The sequence below is a fragment of the Callorhinchus milii genome, unplaced genomic scaffold (genome assembly GCF_018977255.1).
Source record: "Callorhinchus milii isolate IMCB2004 unplaced genomic scaffold, IMCB_Cmil_1.0 Scaffold17, whole genome shotgun sequence".
In the NCBI taxonomy this organism is placed as follows: domain Eukaryota; kingdom Metazoa; phylum Chordata; class Chondrichthyes; order Chimaeriformes; family Callorhinchidae; genus Callorhinchus; species Callorhinchus milii.
The window spans coordinates 4,277,310-4,295,887 of record NW_024704758.1 but is presented as its reverse complement, the minus strand read 5'-3'; the positions used below and the strand labels follow the sequence as shown (position 1 = coordinate 4,295,887).

Genomic DNA, 18,578 nt, shown 5'->3' with positions numbered 1-18,578 from the left:
CTGTTTGTGAGACATTGCTGTGCGCAATTGGCTGCCACGTTTCGCCCACAAAATATACAGTCAATTCACTTTACAGTCTATTCTGTGAAGTGCTTTCAGACGTCTCAAAGATGTGATAAGGCATTATATCAAATGCGAGGATTATGGGGAGAGAGAGAGAAGATTGTGGGTTCCCCCACCCCACCTCCCCACGCAGAAACTTTGTGCTCACAGCTCAGGCTGACACCCCAATGCAGGGTTGGGGGTGCTTGGCATTGTTGGGGGTCCCTTCCTTTGGGTGAAATGTTAAGCCCAGATCTACCTGTATACCTGTTCAGTCGGATATTAAAGATCGCGTGATTTGTAAAGAGAAAGGAGTTTCCCCCGGAAGGTCTGGATCAATCATATAAAACTGATCATGGCTGTTGGTGGGACACTGCTGTGCACAATTGGCTGCCTCGTTTCACCCACAAAATACACAGTCAATCCAGGATACGATATGTTCTTTGAAGCGCTTTGAGACGTCTCAATGACATGATAAGGCGCTACAGCGAATACAATATTAGATTTTACACATCGCCTTTAAATTCAAAATATCTCAAAGTAGTGAAATTGTAATACAGACACACGCAGCGGGCACTTTCCTTACAGTAAGGCTCCCTCAGACCTTGAGAGATTGTCTGCCAGGATGTGGGAAGAAACTCCCTTCTCTTTCCAGGGTTACGTTACCTCCAGCTGGGGAAAGTGACCAGATGTCTGTGATGATGCTCTCTCTTTCTGCCCTCTCCGAGGCTCAGGCGGACGTGCTTGTGGAGTGATGGAGTTTGCGTGTAGTCACATTGTGTACAACCCTCTGCCACGCCCCAGGATCTGCTGGGATGGTGAGTGTCAATACGGCTCAAACTTCTGCAAATGCATAGTCACTACACCGTCAGGAACTTTCTTATCACAGGGGAGCCTAGGGACTACACGCTGTGTGGGATCTGTAAAAATCCCAACCCGGATTATAACAACAACAAATTCCAATTGCATAGGGCCTTTCATGTTGGGAGCACATCGCAAGGTACTGGACAATGATGGGTTTGCACCCGAGATGGGGGTTGGGCACAGCGAAAGGTGGCATGCAAGGGGAGGTGGTGGAGGGAAGATGACCAAGGGCCCAGTCAACGAGGAAGTTCCTGAGATGGACATTGAAGGGAGGGGGCGAGGGGTTAGGTGGAGGGGCTCCAGGATGGAGTTCCAGAGGGCATCAGCAGAGAGGCTGAAGGCCCGACAGCTGATGGTAGAGCAGACAGAGCGTGGGACATGAAGCAATGGCCCCACAAGAGAAACTCCCTTCTCTTATCAAACATGCACCTGAATGGGACCTTGGTTTCACGTCTCTTCTGAAGGACAGAACCGCTGTCAATGCAGCACTCCCCCTGCATTGTAATGGAGCATCAGCCTAGGTTGTGAGCTTAGAGTCTCTGACGTGAGGCTCGGAACCCACAACCTGCAACCTCAGAGGCGAGAGCGCGAGCTAGTGCTGCCTTGCTTTTATGTGCAGTTGCGGTGGGGGCGGGAGCGGGGGCGGGGGTGGTGGGGGGGGGGGTAGGGTGGGCGGGGCGAGGGAAATGCCAGTCATTTTCTAATAAGAAGATCAGAAACTCGATGGCAGAGCTGCAAATGCTGGTGACACATCCTGTAGCATCCCATGGCCGTTACTGTTACTGTGGTGATAGTCACCCTTCCAGATGCGCGATTTCATCTGAAGGAAATTTTATCACAGAATCACTGTCACTGCTCTTGTCAACACCCCTTTTCTCTGCTGTTGATAAAGGAGGCAGGTTTCTGGCTTCCTGTTTCCTGCCCGGGCACTGCACGAGGCAGGTGGAATTTCCCAGCAAAGAGCGAGCGAGAGTTGTGTGCTCCACCCTTAGCCTGGCTCGGTCACTCCTGCTCGTGGTTTCAAGCCCCACCTTGGAGACTTTCAGCTCAACGTTTAAGTCAGGGAAGGGGGGCAGGTCCAATCTTTTGGCTGCTGAGGGCCGGATGCCCTATTTGAGAAATGTCTGCTGGCCGCATGTCTTTGTGTTTCCCTTCCAGAAACATAACATAGCATTTATGGCTTACGGAGGGAGTGGGTGGGCTGGATGAAATGAAATGGAGGGTGGGGGATGGATAAAATCAGTCCACGGGCTACCCAGTTGGACAACCTCTGCCTCTAACCCATACTGTCACTGACCTGAGAGTGTGGACAGACAGCGTAGAGGGAGCTTTACTCTGCATCTAACCTGTGCTGTCACAGAGCAGGAGAGTGACTCTGGACCAATATTGGTGTTAAGAGTTCCAGAGGTTCCAGCCAGACTCAGCCATATCCCTCAGGTCTCTGAGGCAGAAGGTTGTGGATTCAAGCCATGTGTCGATACTTTGAGGGCACAGACTAGGCTGACACTCAGGGCAGCGCTGTGTTGCAGCTGCAATCCTTCGGATCAGACGTTAAACTGAGACACCGTCTGTTTTTTAAGGTGGACGTTAAACATTCCATGACACTGTTCGAAAAGATGGCCAATGAATCCCCTAAAACAAAAATTGGTTGCTCAATTCACGGCTGTTTGTGGGATGCTTCTGTGCGCAAAATCGGCTGCTGCATTCACCTACAAATGCAGCCACTACCCTTTGCAATAAATCCTGTGAAGGCGCTTTGAGACGTCCTCGGGTGATGTGATAAGGCGCTGTGTCAAATGCAAGGTTTGTTACGATTACCCACTTTGCTTAGGAGAGATCACAAAAACCTTTAAGAAAGCGAAAGAAATGTTATTAACGCACAACCTGTGCTCTTCAATCTGATCCGCAGAACAAAGGCGGGCTAGAGCGGGGGTCTCTGGTGATGGTGAGACTCCAGCCCCCAACCCTCCCCGTGTCAGACCTCCCGAGATACCGGACCACAGCATCGCTCATCACTATGACAACGGCTACCTGAGAACCACCTCGGCCAGGGCCAACAGTCTGTACGCTCAGGTTCCTAAGCACCGAACCCGCAATCCTGTTCCCCCCAGGCAGCCTGAGGTACTCAAGGCTCGCGGTCAGTACTCAGGTATTGGGAGAAATTCCCTTCTATCATGGGTAAGACATGCTCTCCATCAGAGAGAGAGAGAGAGAGAGGGAGGGAGGAAGAAGCGGAAGAGAGAAAGGGAGGGGAAGTGAGTGAAGGAAGAGAGAAAGAGCAAGAGAAAGAGGGAGAGTTCTGAAAGAGAGAGAGAGAGAGAGCAAGAGAGAAGAGGGAGGAAGAGAGAAGGAGAGGATTGAGAGAGGAGAGAGAAACGGAGGGATAATGGGATGGAGGGACCCAGACAGCCATTAATGCCCGAATCCTTGTTTGTTACAGAGTCGGATGATAGTGAGGCTCCTCCCCTGCCACCTCGCCCCAGCGTCCGAAAACCAGACCTGCTCAACACAGCTTGTCTCTCTGCCAGCCTCCCGGCCACACTGAATCCCCCCACCCAGCTTCCCCCGCCCAGACCCAAGCGTAGTGAGTACACCCAAGTCTCCCCACACTCTCTCCCCATCCCCCCCACCTGTATTATTATTATTATTACACCCCGCTCTCTGGTAAGCTATTCGTGAATATACAAACTTCTGATCATTCCAGCATTTTGTCATTGTACAACAGTGGTACTGACATAATGGTGGTTCAGTGCCATGACTGAGTCTCTGTAGGAAACCCACATCAGAATCCCAAACACAGCCCCCGCCATTGGGCAGACTGGCCCCGAGGTTAACAGCTTCTCACAATGATCCCGAAACACATCACAGAGCTCACCCAGGAGTGCACTGGGATCAATGTAGAGGGAGGTTTACTCTGTCTCTAACCTGGGCTCTCACTGACCTGGGAGTGTGGACGGACAGTATGGAGGGGGTTTTACTCTGTGAGACTAAGCTCTAGTCACCATTTACTGAGAGCCACTGAGGCGCAGACACCAGCAGGAAACTGTGTGTGTCACCTGCATCCTGGTGCGGGGGCTGTATGTGCACAGTGTTCAGGGAGGGCCTGTACACGTGGACATGCGTGTGTGGAGGGCAGCTCCCGACTGTCACCAGAGTTAACACTCACAGGGTGCCTGGATTAAACCTGGCTATCGCTCACTCCGGGATCTGGCAATCTGTATGTAACCCCCAGAACTCTGGATTAGACTCCAGTCTGGCACTCACTCCTGTGGGGCATTATTTTCTATATAATATCCCCGATCTCCAGCTGATAACTCACTCTTGATCTAGTAAACTCTGTACAACTCTCCCCCCAACCCAACTCACTCTGGGTTACTCTTGTGTGTGTGTGTGTGTTTTTCCTTTCTCTCACACACACACACACTCTCTCTCTCAGGTCCCTATTGCTATTTGTGTGTGTTTGTGTGTCTTCTCTCTGTCGTTCTCTCTCAGGTTCTTATTGCTATGTTCGTATGTGTGTCTTCTCTCTCTGTCGTTCTCTCTCAGGTCCCCGTTGCTCAGTCTCTTACTCTCCTCTCTTGCTCTCTCAGGCCCTAGGCTCCGCGCTGCGTGCAAGAGCAACAGCAGCAGTAAAGCCAACGTGAACGTGGTTTCCATCAGCCTGGGGAAGTTGGTTGATCTCAGTGATGGTGAGCGAGCGAGGGAATGAGCAAGAGAATGAGAGAGTGGGGCTCAGTGCCCTCAGCCTGACACTGAGGGGAAGCCAGGCAGGCAGTGACCCTGGCCCGAGAGGGGCTCAGGACAGAGCCTCAGCACCAGATCCTGTCTGTAATTGGGGGATGAGCAGTTTAACCACAAACCTCCGGTGCTGATGGGCTGCAGCCCAGTGACAGCTGTGTGAGAGTGGGAGAATAGCAAAGGAAACACGGACACCGACAGCTGAGATGATTGTTACTGAGAAATTCCACCGGGTCTGAATTCACTCCGCTTATGTAGCATTTGCATGTCAGCCTGGCTCACTCGGTAGCACTCTAGCCTCTGAGTCAGAAGGTTGTGCACTACTGGAAAAGAGAAGGTAATGAGGCATCATTGTTTGGAGGACATAGGAACAGGAGGAGGCCATTCTGTTAGAACATGGCTGATCTGTACCTCAACTCCATTTACCCGCATTTGCTCCATATCCTTTGATACCCCGCCCTAACAAAAATCTATCCACCTCAGCCTTGACAATTTGAATGGATCCAGCATCCAGAACCTTTAGGGAAGGGAGAGAGTTGCAGATTTCTACTGCCCTTTGTATGAAATAGGTGCTGAGGACAGGGGCTGTGGGCTGGACACTCGGTCTCTGATGATGAGGGTCAGTCGGAGCTGAAGTCGCTGTGTCTCTGTGTTTCAGTGGGAGCTCAGGCGGCCAGAGCTGTACAATGTCGGAGATGTCCAGGTGCCTTGTCCAGTATCAGTCGCATTCACCACCGTCACCTGGACGTAGTGAGTGGAGTGTTTTGCCGTGATGCCAGGGAGCTTAGTCTTGAGACTATTTTGTCTTTTACAACAACAACAACAAGATTCCATTTATAGAGCGCCTTTCACGTCGGGAGGACGTCCCAAGGCGCTTTTAATAGTATGATCTTACAGAACATTTGTACCTTCAATTCAAGGCCTTAATTTGCAGGCTGGGCTTCCGCAGCTCTTAAAAGCCACAGAAAATCAAAGATATTTACACACTATCCGTACAATCTTTATATTGTCAAACGATGTAAGATTGTGTAAGCTGGCTCAGTGATAGCAGTCTCGCCTCTAAAGTCAGAAGGTTGTGGGTTGAAACTCCATGTCAGGACTTAAATCGAGGTCCCTTCTGCCTGTTCAAGTGGATGTTAAAGATCCCAAGGCACTATTCAGTGGAGTCCTGTAGACAGTGGTTAGAGCGCTCGCTTTGCAAGCGAGAGACCTGGGTTTGATTCCAGGCAGGGCGAAACCTTGCATAAGTTTCCTTACTCCACTCGCCTGATAATAATCCCCCCCAAAAAAACAATAATAAATTGGTCATTTCAATCCACGATTGTTTGTGGGACACTGCTGCTGCATTTCTCCCACAAATACACAGTCAATTCATTTTACAATTTATTCTGTGAAGCGCTTTGAGACGTCTAGAAGATGTGAAAGCGCTATATCAAATATATGGGACCATCCTGTACGCAACTGGCTGTTGTCTTTTGCCCACAGTAAATTCACTTTACAGTATATTCTGTGAAGTACTTTGAGGCGTCTCAATGACGTGATAAGGTCAATGCATATCAAATGCAAAGTTTATTATTATAATAACAGAGGATGAATGGTAAAGGTCAGTTGAGCGACTGGCAGTGTGGCATTAGACTGGGAGACTGGAGACAAACACCAACCCAGACTTGATGGGCCTGTTCTGTGCTGGAACATCCTAAAAACCAATGAGCACTGGCAGCTGAGGAAATCTTTGCTCTATCAGATGATTTGGTAAATATTGTTTCCTGTGTAAGACATCAGACCAGGGTTGCCATCACTCAGTGCTGAGGTGGTGCTCTCCGGTTTCTCTCCTGAGCAGATCTGGACGTGTGAATTCTGTCAGCAGCAGAATGTCATCACTCGTTCTTTCGAATCGATCCCCTGGTGTCCGGATGTCACGTATCTCTTGGGTCCCACCAATGACGATTACATCAATGTGGACGATTCCTTGGTTGTGTTCTGTGTGGACGTCTCTGGGAGCATGTCTGTGACCAATGAGGTAAGGAGCGAACCTGAGACAATCTCCAGCTGCCCACATGCTGTGAGCTCCAGGAATGGATATAGCAGTGAGCCCCAGTTATAGCCATCTTCAGCAGATCTCACACGCACACACAGGCAGGGAGGAAAGACAGAGAGAAGAAAGAGATAGAGAGAAAGATAGAGATGGCAAGAGAAAGAGTTAAATGGAAGAGAGAGGGAAAAAGAAAGAGTAAAAGAAAAATAAATATTTATTTAAAAAGAAATATCGTATTTATGTAGCTCCCTTCACAACAACAAGCCCAACAAAATTGGTGTTGAATGACACCCTCCCCAGCGCCTCTCGTGTCGGGAGGAAGTCCCAAGGTACTGGACAGTTAAGGGTTTGCACCCAAGCTGGGGGTTGGAATCAATAGGGGTAGAGGGCAGGAAGGGTAGGGGTGGGAGTGTGGCCGAAAGCATGATCAAATAGGAAGGTCTTCAGATGGGCCTTGGAGGAGGCAGAGGAATGGGGGACTCTTGTGTGAAGGGATTTTGAGGTGAGGATGAGGAAGTTAGCATTGTTCAATGGGAAGCTGAGTACCCAGCATATACACCCCCCCACCCCAGCGTACACCTAACCCCCCCACTCCCCAGCATACACCCCTCACCAGTGTGTAGACTAACTCTGGGACCTGTGTTGTACTCTTTAGATTGCGGTGCCTAATGAAGTTTCCAAAACAGTCCACATCTCCAGATTGCAGGTAATTTCACGTTGCTTGGAAGAGGCTGAGCCGCAGGACTGGGTGGAGGGACAGAGTCATAGAGCCAGGATGGGTCAGGGCAGAGGGGATTGGGGCTTGGGAAGGGCTGAGAGGTGCGGAGTCTGGTGGGAGAGGCTGGAAGGGATGTGACTGAGAGGGGGAGGCTGTGAGGGCAGGGCCTAAGAGGGCAGGGCTCTGAGGGTGGGGCTGAAGCTGAGATGGGTAGGGCTGGAGCTGAGAGGGGCAGGGCTGGAGCTGAGCTGGGGGATGGGCAGTGTTGTTGACCGCTATGCGCTGTGTGGATTGTACAAATTTTGTGCTGTGTTTCTGGTCAGTGTGGGACATGGCTGAGACCCGCTGGGCACCATGGCTGAGCCGAGCACCTGCTAAACAGGCTCAGTCTCAGCCTGAGAGAACTGATTGGTCTCAAAACTCAAAATGGCGTGGAATTGGGGGAAATTCTTGAGTTTGGTGTTGGTTTGGAAACCGGTTTCTTTATAAAAGTGCGGGGTGGGGAGATGGGAAATGGCTTCCAATTGGAGTGGCTTAAAGCATCTGGATGTTGAGCTTGATGTTGCGCTGTCTGTGTTTGGTCCTGCAGAGTGTTCAAGAAGCTATCCAGAGGTCCCTATTGCACATGCTGCAGACCTGCCCTCAGCGGCGAGTGGCCCTGGTCACATTCCACGATGAGGTATATTCTCACATAATATATTCAGTACTGATGGCCAGATGGCGATATCAATTGCAAGCTATGTGGTTTTAGCTGGTTAAACTCCAGCAGTTACCTCAATGCACACTCTGGGGTCCCCAAGCCCCAAGCCTTGGCTCTTACCTAATACTTTCTGGAATTGGGTTAGTTAGCAGGATGTGTCTCTCCAGGGAGAGAGTGCGCATTCTATTCCAACAATCAATCTCTGGGATTTCCATGTGTCGGTGGGATGCGTGAAAATCTCAGCTTGGTTTGGATACTCTTAAGCATGGGGATGAGTTTCCGCATGTGTCAGACACCCGGCTGACCCAAAAAAAAGCAATCAGCGCTTTTACAATAGTATAGCAATACGGGTTGTGTGGGTACAGTGGGTATGTAGGTACACTACGTATGTGGGTACACTGCGTGTGTGGGTACACTGGGTGTGTGGGTACACTGGGTACACAATGTGCAATGATGGTACACCCAAAGCTGGACTGGAAGGAGATGGTCGCTGGCAGTAATGACATCTTACACTCCATATGGTTTTTGTTGCAGGTGACAATCTACGGGGACGGGCTGAGCGCTCCTCTAACACTGACCGAGGACGAGCTCTGGGATTCCGATTACCTGCACTCACGGGCCTCAGACTATCCCACTCCCCTGTGTATTGCAGAGAGCATCCAGACTCTGAGTCAACGAGTACACAAGTGAGTCAATCCACTGGCACCTACACACACTGAACCCCGAAACGCACACCAAACCCCTAAACACACGCCGAATCCCGAAATACACGGCGAACCCCGAAGCACACGCCGAGGCCCTTACAAATATACAGTCTGTGAAATTGGGTTCAAGCGTTTGTCAGAAACCACACCAAGGATATCATTAAAACGTTTTTATTAGCAATTATAAAACCACACAAGCATAAGCATCACATTTCACCCGACGCATTATCATTACTCGTCGGGCTTAAATGATACTAAAGCACTATCTTAACAAGATACACTCAATTCAAGATACACTAGAATTCTAAACATATATAAAAAATATTATGTGATAGATGAAATGCGCCTAAATAATCTCTAACTGTTATATATGTTGGGTGCGTGTTTTAGTAAGAAGGAGAGATACTGCCAAGTAGGCAGGAAGTCGTGACAAAGTTCTAAGGCTGGCACGAAAGTTAAACACTGTCTCTGACTTGCTTCTGGTTGCAAACGTCTCTTGGTGGACCACTCTGGCGAGAGCTGGACTTGTCCCCTTTCCCTCAAAGGCACTCTTCTTTCTCTCCGTAGAGGTTCATCCCCATCCTCTCCTCAGAGGCTCAAATACTTCTAAGTTTTGGCTACCGTTTTTTATACCCTTTTTCGCCAGCCATCTGTATTCTATCTCCTTTCTTCTCTTGACTTCTTCCTCTGATGGTGAGTTCTAAAACCCTGCTGTTTTGCCCCAGCATTCTTTTCTTATCTTCAAGTTTTCCCTTGTACCAACTAGTGGTACCTTCTGCAAAAGAACAATACTCCTCCTATTCCATCTTATCTAATCCAACCGGACCGCCTGACTCCATGTCCTTGAAGTTTCAGTAACTCATTGGGCTCCTTTCTGACTCTTTCCATGTGACCTGCTAATCTCAAGCTTTTCCTCAGTTTTAATTGCTAATTTTGTATACTTGCCCACATGGTTGGCCTCCCATCCATTCTCCTGGTCCAATTATCCCAGGTTCCTATCGTTCCTGCCCTTAGGTCACATGCCCTTGTAAGCGTAGATGGCCTACTATTCATCTACCCTTATCTTCCCTGGCATTCCAGTGTACTCCTGCCCAGCTCGGTGTCTCTTTACTAGGACTGTGTGTGTGTGTGTGTGTGTGTGTGTATGCCACATGGCAGTTTCTATTTCTTTAATTCATTCTATTTAATTCATCTATTCACTACATGATCAATACTAATGAATCTTATACTATAATCCCAACTATTTACAAGTCACTACACCTCACAGTAAAATCCCTTTGAGAAGTTTTGACCTCTCTATTCAGTTCCAGTTTCCCGCCATTTCCCCCCACTGCTCACAGTCTATATATTTTTCCTTGCCAGATATTTATTTAATACCCTCTCGAAAGCCATTAAAGGTTGTGTTTGATGGAGATATTCCACATCTGACCAGTGCTGGGTGTAAAGATATTTCTCACCTCTGGGCCTGTTGTTTGCTGATTTCTATTGTTTTGTCTCTGCAGATTGGAAATAAAGGGCACAACTGCCCTGGGATCAGCTGCTCTCATATCCATAGTCATAGCATCGAAGAAACCTGGGTCAAAGGTTAGCCTTTTCATGGGAACCTATAATGAAACCACAGTACATAGAAATTTAAGCAGTAAGGGTGTCTCTTCGTGTCTGGGCTGCTCTTTTGAGAGGAAACCTTTCAGTCCCAATCCCCTCCTGTATTGTACTGACCCAACATCAGCTGAGTACAGGAATAGGAAGAGGCCATTCAGTCCATCCAGTCTGTTCTACTAGTTCATCCTGATCAACAATTCGCTGAAACAAAATTGGTCAATCACTTCATGGCTGTTTGTGGAACATTTCTGTGTGTAAATTGCTTACAAATACTGCACTTTCCAGTAAAATCCTCACAGGATATATACCTGTAGGATATTTACGTATCATATGTAAGGATTATTATTATCATAGTTTATTAGATCTTGGCAGATAGAGAGCCGAGCTTTGATTTAAAAGGAGAAAGATGTGAAGAGGAAGAATATAAAAGTGTGCGGGGGAAGAGCAGGGAATTGAGATTCAAACCAACTTGTAATGGGTGAGCTGGCACTGGACTAGGCTTGATTTGGTTTGACATCTCAAAGCTCTTCACAGGATATACTGTAAAGTTTATATTTTGAAGGTGAGCACGGCATCCCATTTGCACACAGCAGAGTCCCACAAACAGCCGTGAAGTGAGCGAACAATCGTATTTGGGGGATTGTTGGCCAGGACACCAGGGGAGAGGGAAACTCTCTTCTCTTTTGGAATAGTGCCGTGGGATCGTTAACATCCGCCTAAACAGGCACAAAGCGGACCTCAGTTTAACATCTCATCCAAAGGACAGCACCTCTGGCAATGCAGTGCTCCACCAGCGCTTGTTGGAGTGGACGAATAAAAGTCTTAATTTGTGTTGACCACCAGTGATAGAGAGGTATCAAATCAGGGAGCCTAGTGGATTCCCAGCTAAGGGCAGCTTGCTGCTCAGTCAGGGCCAGGTTGTAACTCCTGTGATCTCTACCTCCTTCAGGTTATCATCTGCACTGACGGCAAAGCGAACACCGGCATGGGCTTTCTGACGGACGTGGAGTGCGAAGATGATGTTTATAAACAGTTTTACACGGAGCTCGGGGAGAAGGCCAGCTTGGCCGGGTAAGTGTTTACCGCTGCCCAGCCATCCCCCGCATCCCCCTCGTACCCGCCACCCACCCCGTAGGTGCGCTGACAGCTGAACTATTACTGTTGCAGGGTGATTGTGTCAGTGCTGACGATAGAGGGGACAGAATGCAGGCTGGCCGAGATCGGGAGCCTGGCTGATCGGACAGGAGGAAAGGTAGGTCCACATGCAGGGAGGCAAGGCCAGCGAGCCAGCCCGACCATTTCATTACTGAAATATTTGCAATCCCAAAGGGTGGAGATCAGCTGAACCTCAACAATGTGTTTGTCGCTGTCCACAACCCTACAACAAGGGGAAGGGGGGTACAGACTCAAACCAGAATAGGGAATGTTCGTGTTTAATGACGTTACATGCAGGGTGTGTGCATTAGACTTGCAGACGGTGGAGGCAGATTGGGTCAGAGAATCCAAGAAGGAATTGGAAAGTAAGATGGCTTGTGTTTTTGTGGTCACCCATGTGTAACCATTAGCATACTTAGAAATGTCCAGCACAGACTGAGGGTTCCACATGTGTAAGGCACTTACACACGTGTCTGGAATGGAAAGCTCACTGTGTCCCTGATGGGACGCACCCTGGTTTACTTTGACGGAGGTATTTGGTGAAGGGAGTGATTGAGGGGCCGCAGGAGATGAATGGTGACTGTGAGGAGTCATTTTTGGACCTGCCACACGGTCCCACCAGCTTCTCAAGTGGAAGCTGTCCACTCCGCCATTGTGACGTTGATGTAACATGCCTTTGATCATCTTTCTCCCCTGTTTTCGCTCATCTTCCCACTTCAGGATGTCGTTTCTTATTTCAGGTCAACATCGTCAATCCAAGCAACTTAGCCACAGAAATTCAGTCCACTTTGGAGGACGATGTGATTGCGACTGACGTGACGGTCACCTTCGTAGTGACTGAGCAGATGTAAGTGAGGCTCCACAGCAATCAATACACTGAGCACGTCTGTGGCCTCCAGCTGCTCTCTTCTTTTGTGATATCAGCCGAGACCCTTCATTGGATTAATGGCCGGTAATTCACTAAGAGATGTCCGGTGGGTTTATATACAAAAGGCAATAACTAGGGAGTCTCAGCCCCTTACAATTACACTGTTACAAAGAAAAGTCATTAATGATAATGATTTTGATTGAGGTTGGAAGAAGGGGGACTTAGAGCCCACTGAGAGTGAGTCATGGCATTGTCAAATAATTATAATTGATACAGCGCCTTATCGGGTTGTCCAAACATCTCAAAGCACTCCTCAAGATATACTGTCAAGTGGAGGGAGCGTATTTTGTAGGCGATTGTAGCAGACGATTTGTGCACAGCAGGTCCCATCAACAGCCATAATAATAATGCAAGGATTATTATTAGTATTATTATTATAATATGGATGACCAATTTTATCTGGAGTATTGTTGTCCAGGACACCAGGATGTGTTGGCACCAAGAGTTTGAGCTTGCAGCCCAGCCTGACACTCAGTGAGTGTTGGGAGAGTGCTGTATTGTGGTCTTTTTGGTCTAAACAAACCAAGGTCCGTCTTTTCAGGTGAGCATTAAAGAACCCATGATATTACTGGTAAAGAGAAGGGAGTTTCTCCCAGTGTCATTGCCAACAATCCCTTGTTAAAATTAACTGCTGTTTTCACCTACAAATACATAGTCACCACACTGTACAGAAAAAGTTTGCGAAGCACTTTGAGACGTGAAAAGACGCCGTATCAAATAGAATGTTATATTTTAGTTAATGTTCTTCTCTTTCTTAATGTAGCCAAATATAAGTTGCTGAGCCAGGACCAGGGCTTTGGGAATATACCCTGACGGTGTATCGTTACAGAAAACAACCCAGGAGTGGGGTTGGGGTGGGGGAGAGAATAAATGTGTAAAACCTTCAGCACAGGCAATAGGAGCAAGAAAGAGCTTAGGGATCACTTAGCTCGAGGGATAGAGCATAAGTCACCCGCCAGTCGCACACAGAATATTGGGGTCTGCGCTATAGCATGACACAACATCCTAACTGTGAGTCTCTGTCTGCTGGCAGCAGTATTGTCACTGCCAGCACACGATGGTGCTCGCTAGAGGTCTCAGCTGTGTTCACGTCAAACCATTATTCTGATGTCAGGGAGAGAGCATTCATTCCACAGCCTGATATTGGGGTTGGGGGTGAGTATTCACTGTCCTGTACTGTTGAATTTATTGCAAAGAGAAGGAGAGAGGGAAAGATACTTGGGAAGAAAGGGCATCGTGGGTTATGGGAAAAGGCAGAGAAGTGGCATTTAAAGATCTGCTGTGATTTTATAAACTGATGGAACAGGCTTGATGGGTTTCTTATGGTGAGAGACTTCAATTCAAGACCTGTTAGGATTTCACTTTTTGGAGATGTGATGATAATCGCATACAGCACTCATCACCCTTCTCATGCACTAAGTCTTGTCTCTCTACCTCAAGGTATTTTGGATACGAGGAGCAGACAGGGAATAAGCTGGTGAAGAATATTGGAAATGTGACCAAGGATACAGAAGTGACATTTGAGTTTGGGATTAAGGAATCTCACATTGACAGTAAGTGACACAGGGATGGTCAGAGTACATAAGCACATAAAAATTGCTCAACAAAAGAAGACCAAGGTCCATCCAGTTTGCCTTCCACCATCCTGGTAGTCGCACGTGTCATGTCGCAAACTATATCCTGTATTCTGAAATACAAGAGTCCTGTAGCTCAGTGGTTAGAGCACTCACTTTGCAAGCGAGAGACCCAGGTTCGATTCCCGGCAAGGTGAAACCTTGGGCAAGTTCCTTACTCCACATGCCTGATAATAATCCCTCAAGAAAAATACAATAATAAATTGGTCATTTCAATCCACGACTGTTTGTGGGACACAGCTGTGCGCAATTGGCTGCTGCATTTCGCCCACAAATATACAGTCAATTCACTTTATAGTCTATTCTGTGAAGCGCTTTGAGACATCTAGAAGACATGGAAAGCGCTATATCAAATTCAAGGATTATGATTATTATTATTATATTATTTCCTAAAAGAAATCTATCCAATTTGCTTTTGAACGAATCAACACTTTCTGCTTCCACCGTCTTCCTGGAGGGAGCCTGTTCTATGCATTTACTACTTGCTCACTGAGGAGCTCCCAGTAAATGACTCCTTATTTTTTATCTGGGGGATTATTGGCCAGGACACCAGGACAGAGAAACTCCCTTCTCTTTTCGAATAGTACCATGGGATCTTTAAAGTCCACCTGAATAGGCTGACGGGACCGAGGTTTAACGTCTCAACCGATGGACGACACATCCGACAATGCAACCCATCCTCAGCGTTGCATTGGAATGTCAGCTTAGACTATTTGATTCCATGTCCCAACGTGGGGTTTCTGAGTCAGAGGCGAGAGCACTACCACTGAGCAGTGGGTGGTGATTGCCACCTGGTGGTGAGAGTTGCCTCTCTGACACGCTGTGCAACATGATCAGCTGAGCTTCTGCCTGTTGCTGCCCCGGAGAGTGCCCATCACACACTGCGGGGTGGGAGCAAACCTTCACCGTGAGACAAAATCAACGGTCAGAAGCATGGGAGGGAACGTGCCGGCGTGAAGTATCTCAGCATGTTTCACTGCTGTGCCTGCACTGGGGAGTACCTGCACTGGGGAGTACCTGCACTGGGGATCTCTTGTCTTTCAGCTCTCTGATGGAGAACGTTGTGAACATCAAGCAGAATTGGACCTTTGACTTGTGGAGTCTAAACACCTGCCCAGACTAGTTGCACCCAATACCCTGTTTCCATGCTATACAATCTATATACATACTTGTTGTGCGCATCTACTTGTGTGTATCTCTCTCTGCCTGTGTGTGTATCTTTTTACCTGTGTGCGTCTTTACCTGTCTCTGTGTTTGCTGTGTGTAAGGATGAATCTCTACTTGGTTTGCAGCTCTCCAGGAACAAGCAAAGCTTCCCTTCCAACTGCAGGTTCACTTCAGGACCCGGGACAACAGGAGGGGCTGTCGCATCATCAGCCAGGAGAAGCACATCGCCAGCAACATGTAAGACAACCCCCCCACCCCCCACCACAGTGTTACACACACATCCCCTCCCTCGTAACAAGGAAAATATGTACTGGGTGTCTGGGTACACTGGGATATCTTTGATTGTGGGCATGGACAAAACCTTAGGCAAGTTTCCTTACTCCACGCGTCTGTTTACCTAACAGTATGTTAGACGATTGGCAAATCACTTTCCAGGGGTAATAATCCCTTCAAAATAAAAAAATCATGATAATAATTTGGTCACTTAACCCACGAGTGTTTGTGGGATACAGCTGTGCGCAATTAATTGGCTGCCGTGTTTTGCCCACAAAATATACAGTCAACTAATTTGTTTTACAGTATACTCTGTGAAGCTCTTTGAGACGTCTCAACAACGGGATAAGGCGCTATATCAAATGCAAGTATCACTGTTATTCTATTCTTGTCTCTCAGCTGCCTGGTGGAGGACAGTGTGAACATCACGGTGCTCGGGATCCACGCGGCCCAGCTGAGCGCCAGGCTGACAATGCAGGGACGTGTGAAGGAAGCGTGTAGAGAGATGCAGGCCCAGAAGGAACTCATCCAGAGGATCGTGTGAGTCGGTGTCCGTCACAGGAAAGCCAATCGCAGTTCATGCAGCACCCTCTGGCCAGCAGTGCGTCAATTTGGTCTGAATTTGGTCTGAATTTTCTGCTGTTCTTAATAACAACAAATTTCCAAATCAGGAGTGATTTGAAGACTGGTTTGAAATTCTGCCCAATCTTGGATTGTAAGAGAATGGCCTCGAGGCTAAGACCAGAAGGAATTGGGTCTTCGATGCCTGTTTACATGTTCGCAATTTCCAGACTCTTAGGTACAAAACTGCAGTCCTGAGAACCAGGCAGCCCGAGCTTAGCTAATGCAGTGAAACAAACCAACAGAGTTATTGACTCAAATCATTACAGGAAGCTTAGTGTAGTATTAGAGAGAGAACGTGTATAAGTACTGAGCTGATCTCAGGCTGAGTGACTATGGTGTCAGGACAGAGTGGCCAGTTCACAGCTTCTCTCTCTGGAACTGAAAGGATTGGGAGGGGACTTGATCGAGTGGGTTACCATTATGGAAGGATTTGATAAGGTGGATGTTGATAGATTCTCTCCACTTGTTGGTGAGTCTGGAACTAGAGGGTGTAAATATAGGCCAGTCAGTAACATCTAACAGAGAGTTAAGAGGAACTTCTTCAAGCAGAAGCTGGTGAGAATGTGGAACTCACTCACTGCCAGAAACTGTGGTTGAAGCAAACATCATCAATGTGTTTAAAAGGGAACTTGACAACTACATGAGGGAGCAGGAAACAGGGGAGAAAGAAGAGGCTAATAGAGATGTGGGGGCTCGTGTGGATTATAAACCCCGGTACGGACTAGTTGGTGTGAATGGCCTGTTTGAATGCTGTAATAATCTATATACCTCTATGTAACGCTATATTAATCAGCCTAGTGTCACTGGGGTAGGGGAAAGAAGGCTCAGTCAGATTTTGCCCCCATGTTACCCCAGCTGGAAAGTGAGGGGATACAGAGGTCAGAGGAGAACAGGGCTGAGGCCAGCTCTGATCTCCCCCAGCCCCATCCAGTATTGGGATGTAGGGATACCCAGTGTGGGGGCGCAGTGTTGGAGTGTTTGAGGATGGAGTCACTGACTGAGGGTTTGTTTTCAGTGAGAAGAACCAAGATCAGGAGGAGGAGGAAATCTATCAGAATTGGCTGCACTGTGTGGCCACGGTGTGTGAGGACCTGAGCCAGTCTGAGGTTTGTTCCACCTTTGTTCTCACTTGTGCCACAAACCTCACGTCTTCACATGATGAGAAATCGTCACCCTTGCTGACTGAGGATTCCCTCTCACTTTCACCCCAATGACGGGGAACCTCTCTCTCTCTCTCTCTCTCTCACACATACACACACGCACACGCAGGCACACACGCCTTGTTTATACCATTTTGTTTTATTTCTGCAGCAGAATGTGAAAGCAGCGAAACGGACGAACGAGCCTCCCGGCGGTGATTCTGTTTTCAAGGTGAATATTTACCGTAAAGGTTGTCAGTGGAGAGAGCATTCTGAGCTCTGCCTTCACCACAGGTCATGTCATTGCCTTACAGCACGGGTTAGAGACAGAGTAAAGCTCCCACTACACTGTCCGTCCACACTTCCAGGTCAATGACAGCACGGGTTACACACACCGTCCCAACGGTAATTGACAAGCAGAACAGTTTGCCAAGGGAGCTTGAGACCAGATCAATGAACTCGTTTAAAAAGCAGCTTGATGCTATGTTGGGTGACCGTTTTGGAACCTTGAACCTTGTCATCTTGTGAAGCTCCCTCAACACGGTTGTGCTGGGTTTGCGATGCTAACATTATACAATGGAACAGGCTTAACGGGCCCTGGATCCACCCCACCATCAGCAGTTGGGCTTTCCGCCAATTGTGGTCGTTCTCTGGAACTGTTGAGATGGGGAAGGTGGGAGCGAATCAGAGGAACTCCAGTATGAAGTCTCTGTTCTTTTGGCCTCGTGTCCCCTCACTGCCCCCTTCGGCTCCCCACCCCCCAGCTCGGGTGCTCAGCCAGCAGTGCCGAGCCAATGTGAAAGGTGCTTAGTAAATGTAAATCGTACTGTGCTGTATGTTGAATGAAAAGCAGCGAGTGTTTGGGAGCACCACTCTCTGACCATTGTTGTTGTTGTTATGGCTGAATCCTGTGTTAGATGCTGTCGGATGAGGTGGCTAGCGTGGTTTACCGCCTGAAAAACGCCAAGAGCAAGATGCTGAAGAAGCCCCCACCTCGCCTGGTGCCCATCATCTGAGCCCCCTCCCCATGCCCCTCTCCCCTTCCTTCCACTCCCCCCCCCACTCCCCTTCCTCCTACCGCCCTCCAGCTCCCCCACCCCCACTCACCCAGACGGGAACCTCCTTTGACTGTACGAACCCTCACCTCTTCCTTCTATGACTGTATGTGACTCTCATCAAAATAAATTATGTTTGTCAAATTGACTCCAGCCCCCACCTCACCAATTCCTTTTATGAGCGTTTCTACAGCTATGGT

At 48.3% G+C, this 18,578-nt stretch overlaps 1 protein-coding gene across 2 annotated transcripts; it reads left to right on the top strand.

Moving 5' to 3' along the window:
• Positions 1–492: 492 nt before the first annotated feature.
• Positions 493–18,348, top strand: si:dkey-9k7.3 (circularly permutated Ras protein 1). Of its 2 annotated transcripts, none has more exons than XM_042341598.1 (19): positions 493–860; positions 2,816–3,055; positions 3,347–3,490; positions 4,497–4,595; positions 5,303–5,394; positions 6,485–6,664; positions 7,335–7,385; positions 7,987–8,076; positions 8,632–8,783; positions 10,304–10,385; positions 11,353–11,474; positions 11,571–11,655; positions 12,299–12,405; positions 13,927–14,039; positions 15,413–15,524; positions 15,960–16,100; positions 17,200–17,290; positions 17,499–17,555; positions 18,241–18,348. In XM_042341598.1, exons 1-19 carry the CDS (start codon positions 797–799, stop codon positions 18,337–18,339), a joined length of 2,121 nt encoding a protein of 706 aa, XP_042197532.1. In that variant the 5' UTR covers positions 493–796; the 3' UTR covers positions 18,340–18,348. The 2 variants fall into 2 exon arrangements, with proteins under 2 accessions (XP_042197532.1, XP_007885640.2); XM_007887449.2 differs by having other exon boundaries at positions 17,496–17,555.
• Positions 18,349–18,578: the final 230 nt, after the last annotated feature.

Excerpts from the sequence above, each read along its gene's own strand:
- si:dkey-9k7.3 (XM_007887449.2), top strand. The coding sequence starts at position 797 with ATGGAGTTTGCGTGTAGTCACATTGTGTACAACCCTCTGCCACGCCCC. Across the intron at positions 8,077-8,631 it reads TGGTCACATTCCACGATGAG|GTGACAATCTACGGGGACGG; the intron begins GTATATTCTCAC and ends TTTTTGTTGCAG. Across the intron at positions 11,656-12,298 it reads CTGATCGGACAGGAGGAAAG|GTCAACATCGTCAATCCAAG; the intron begins GTAGGTCCACAT and ends TTCTTATTTCAG.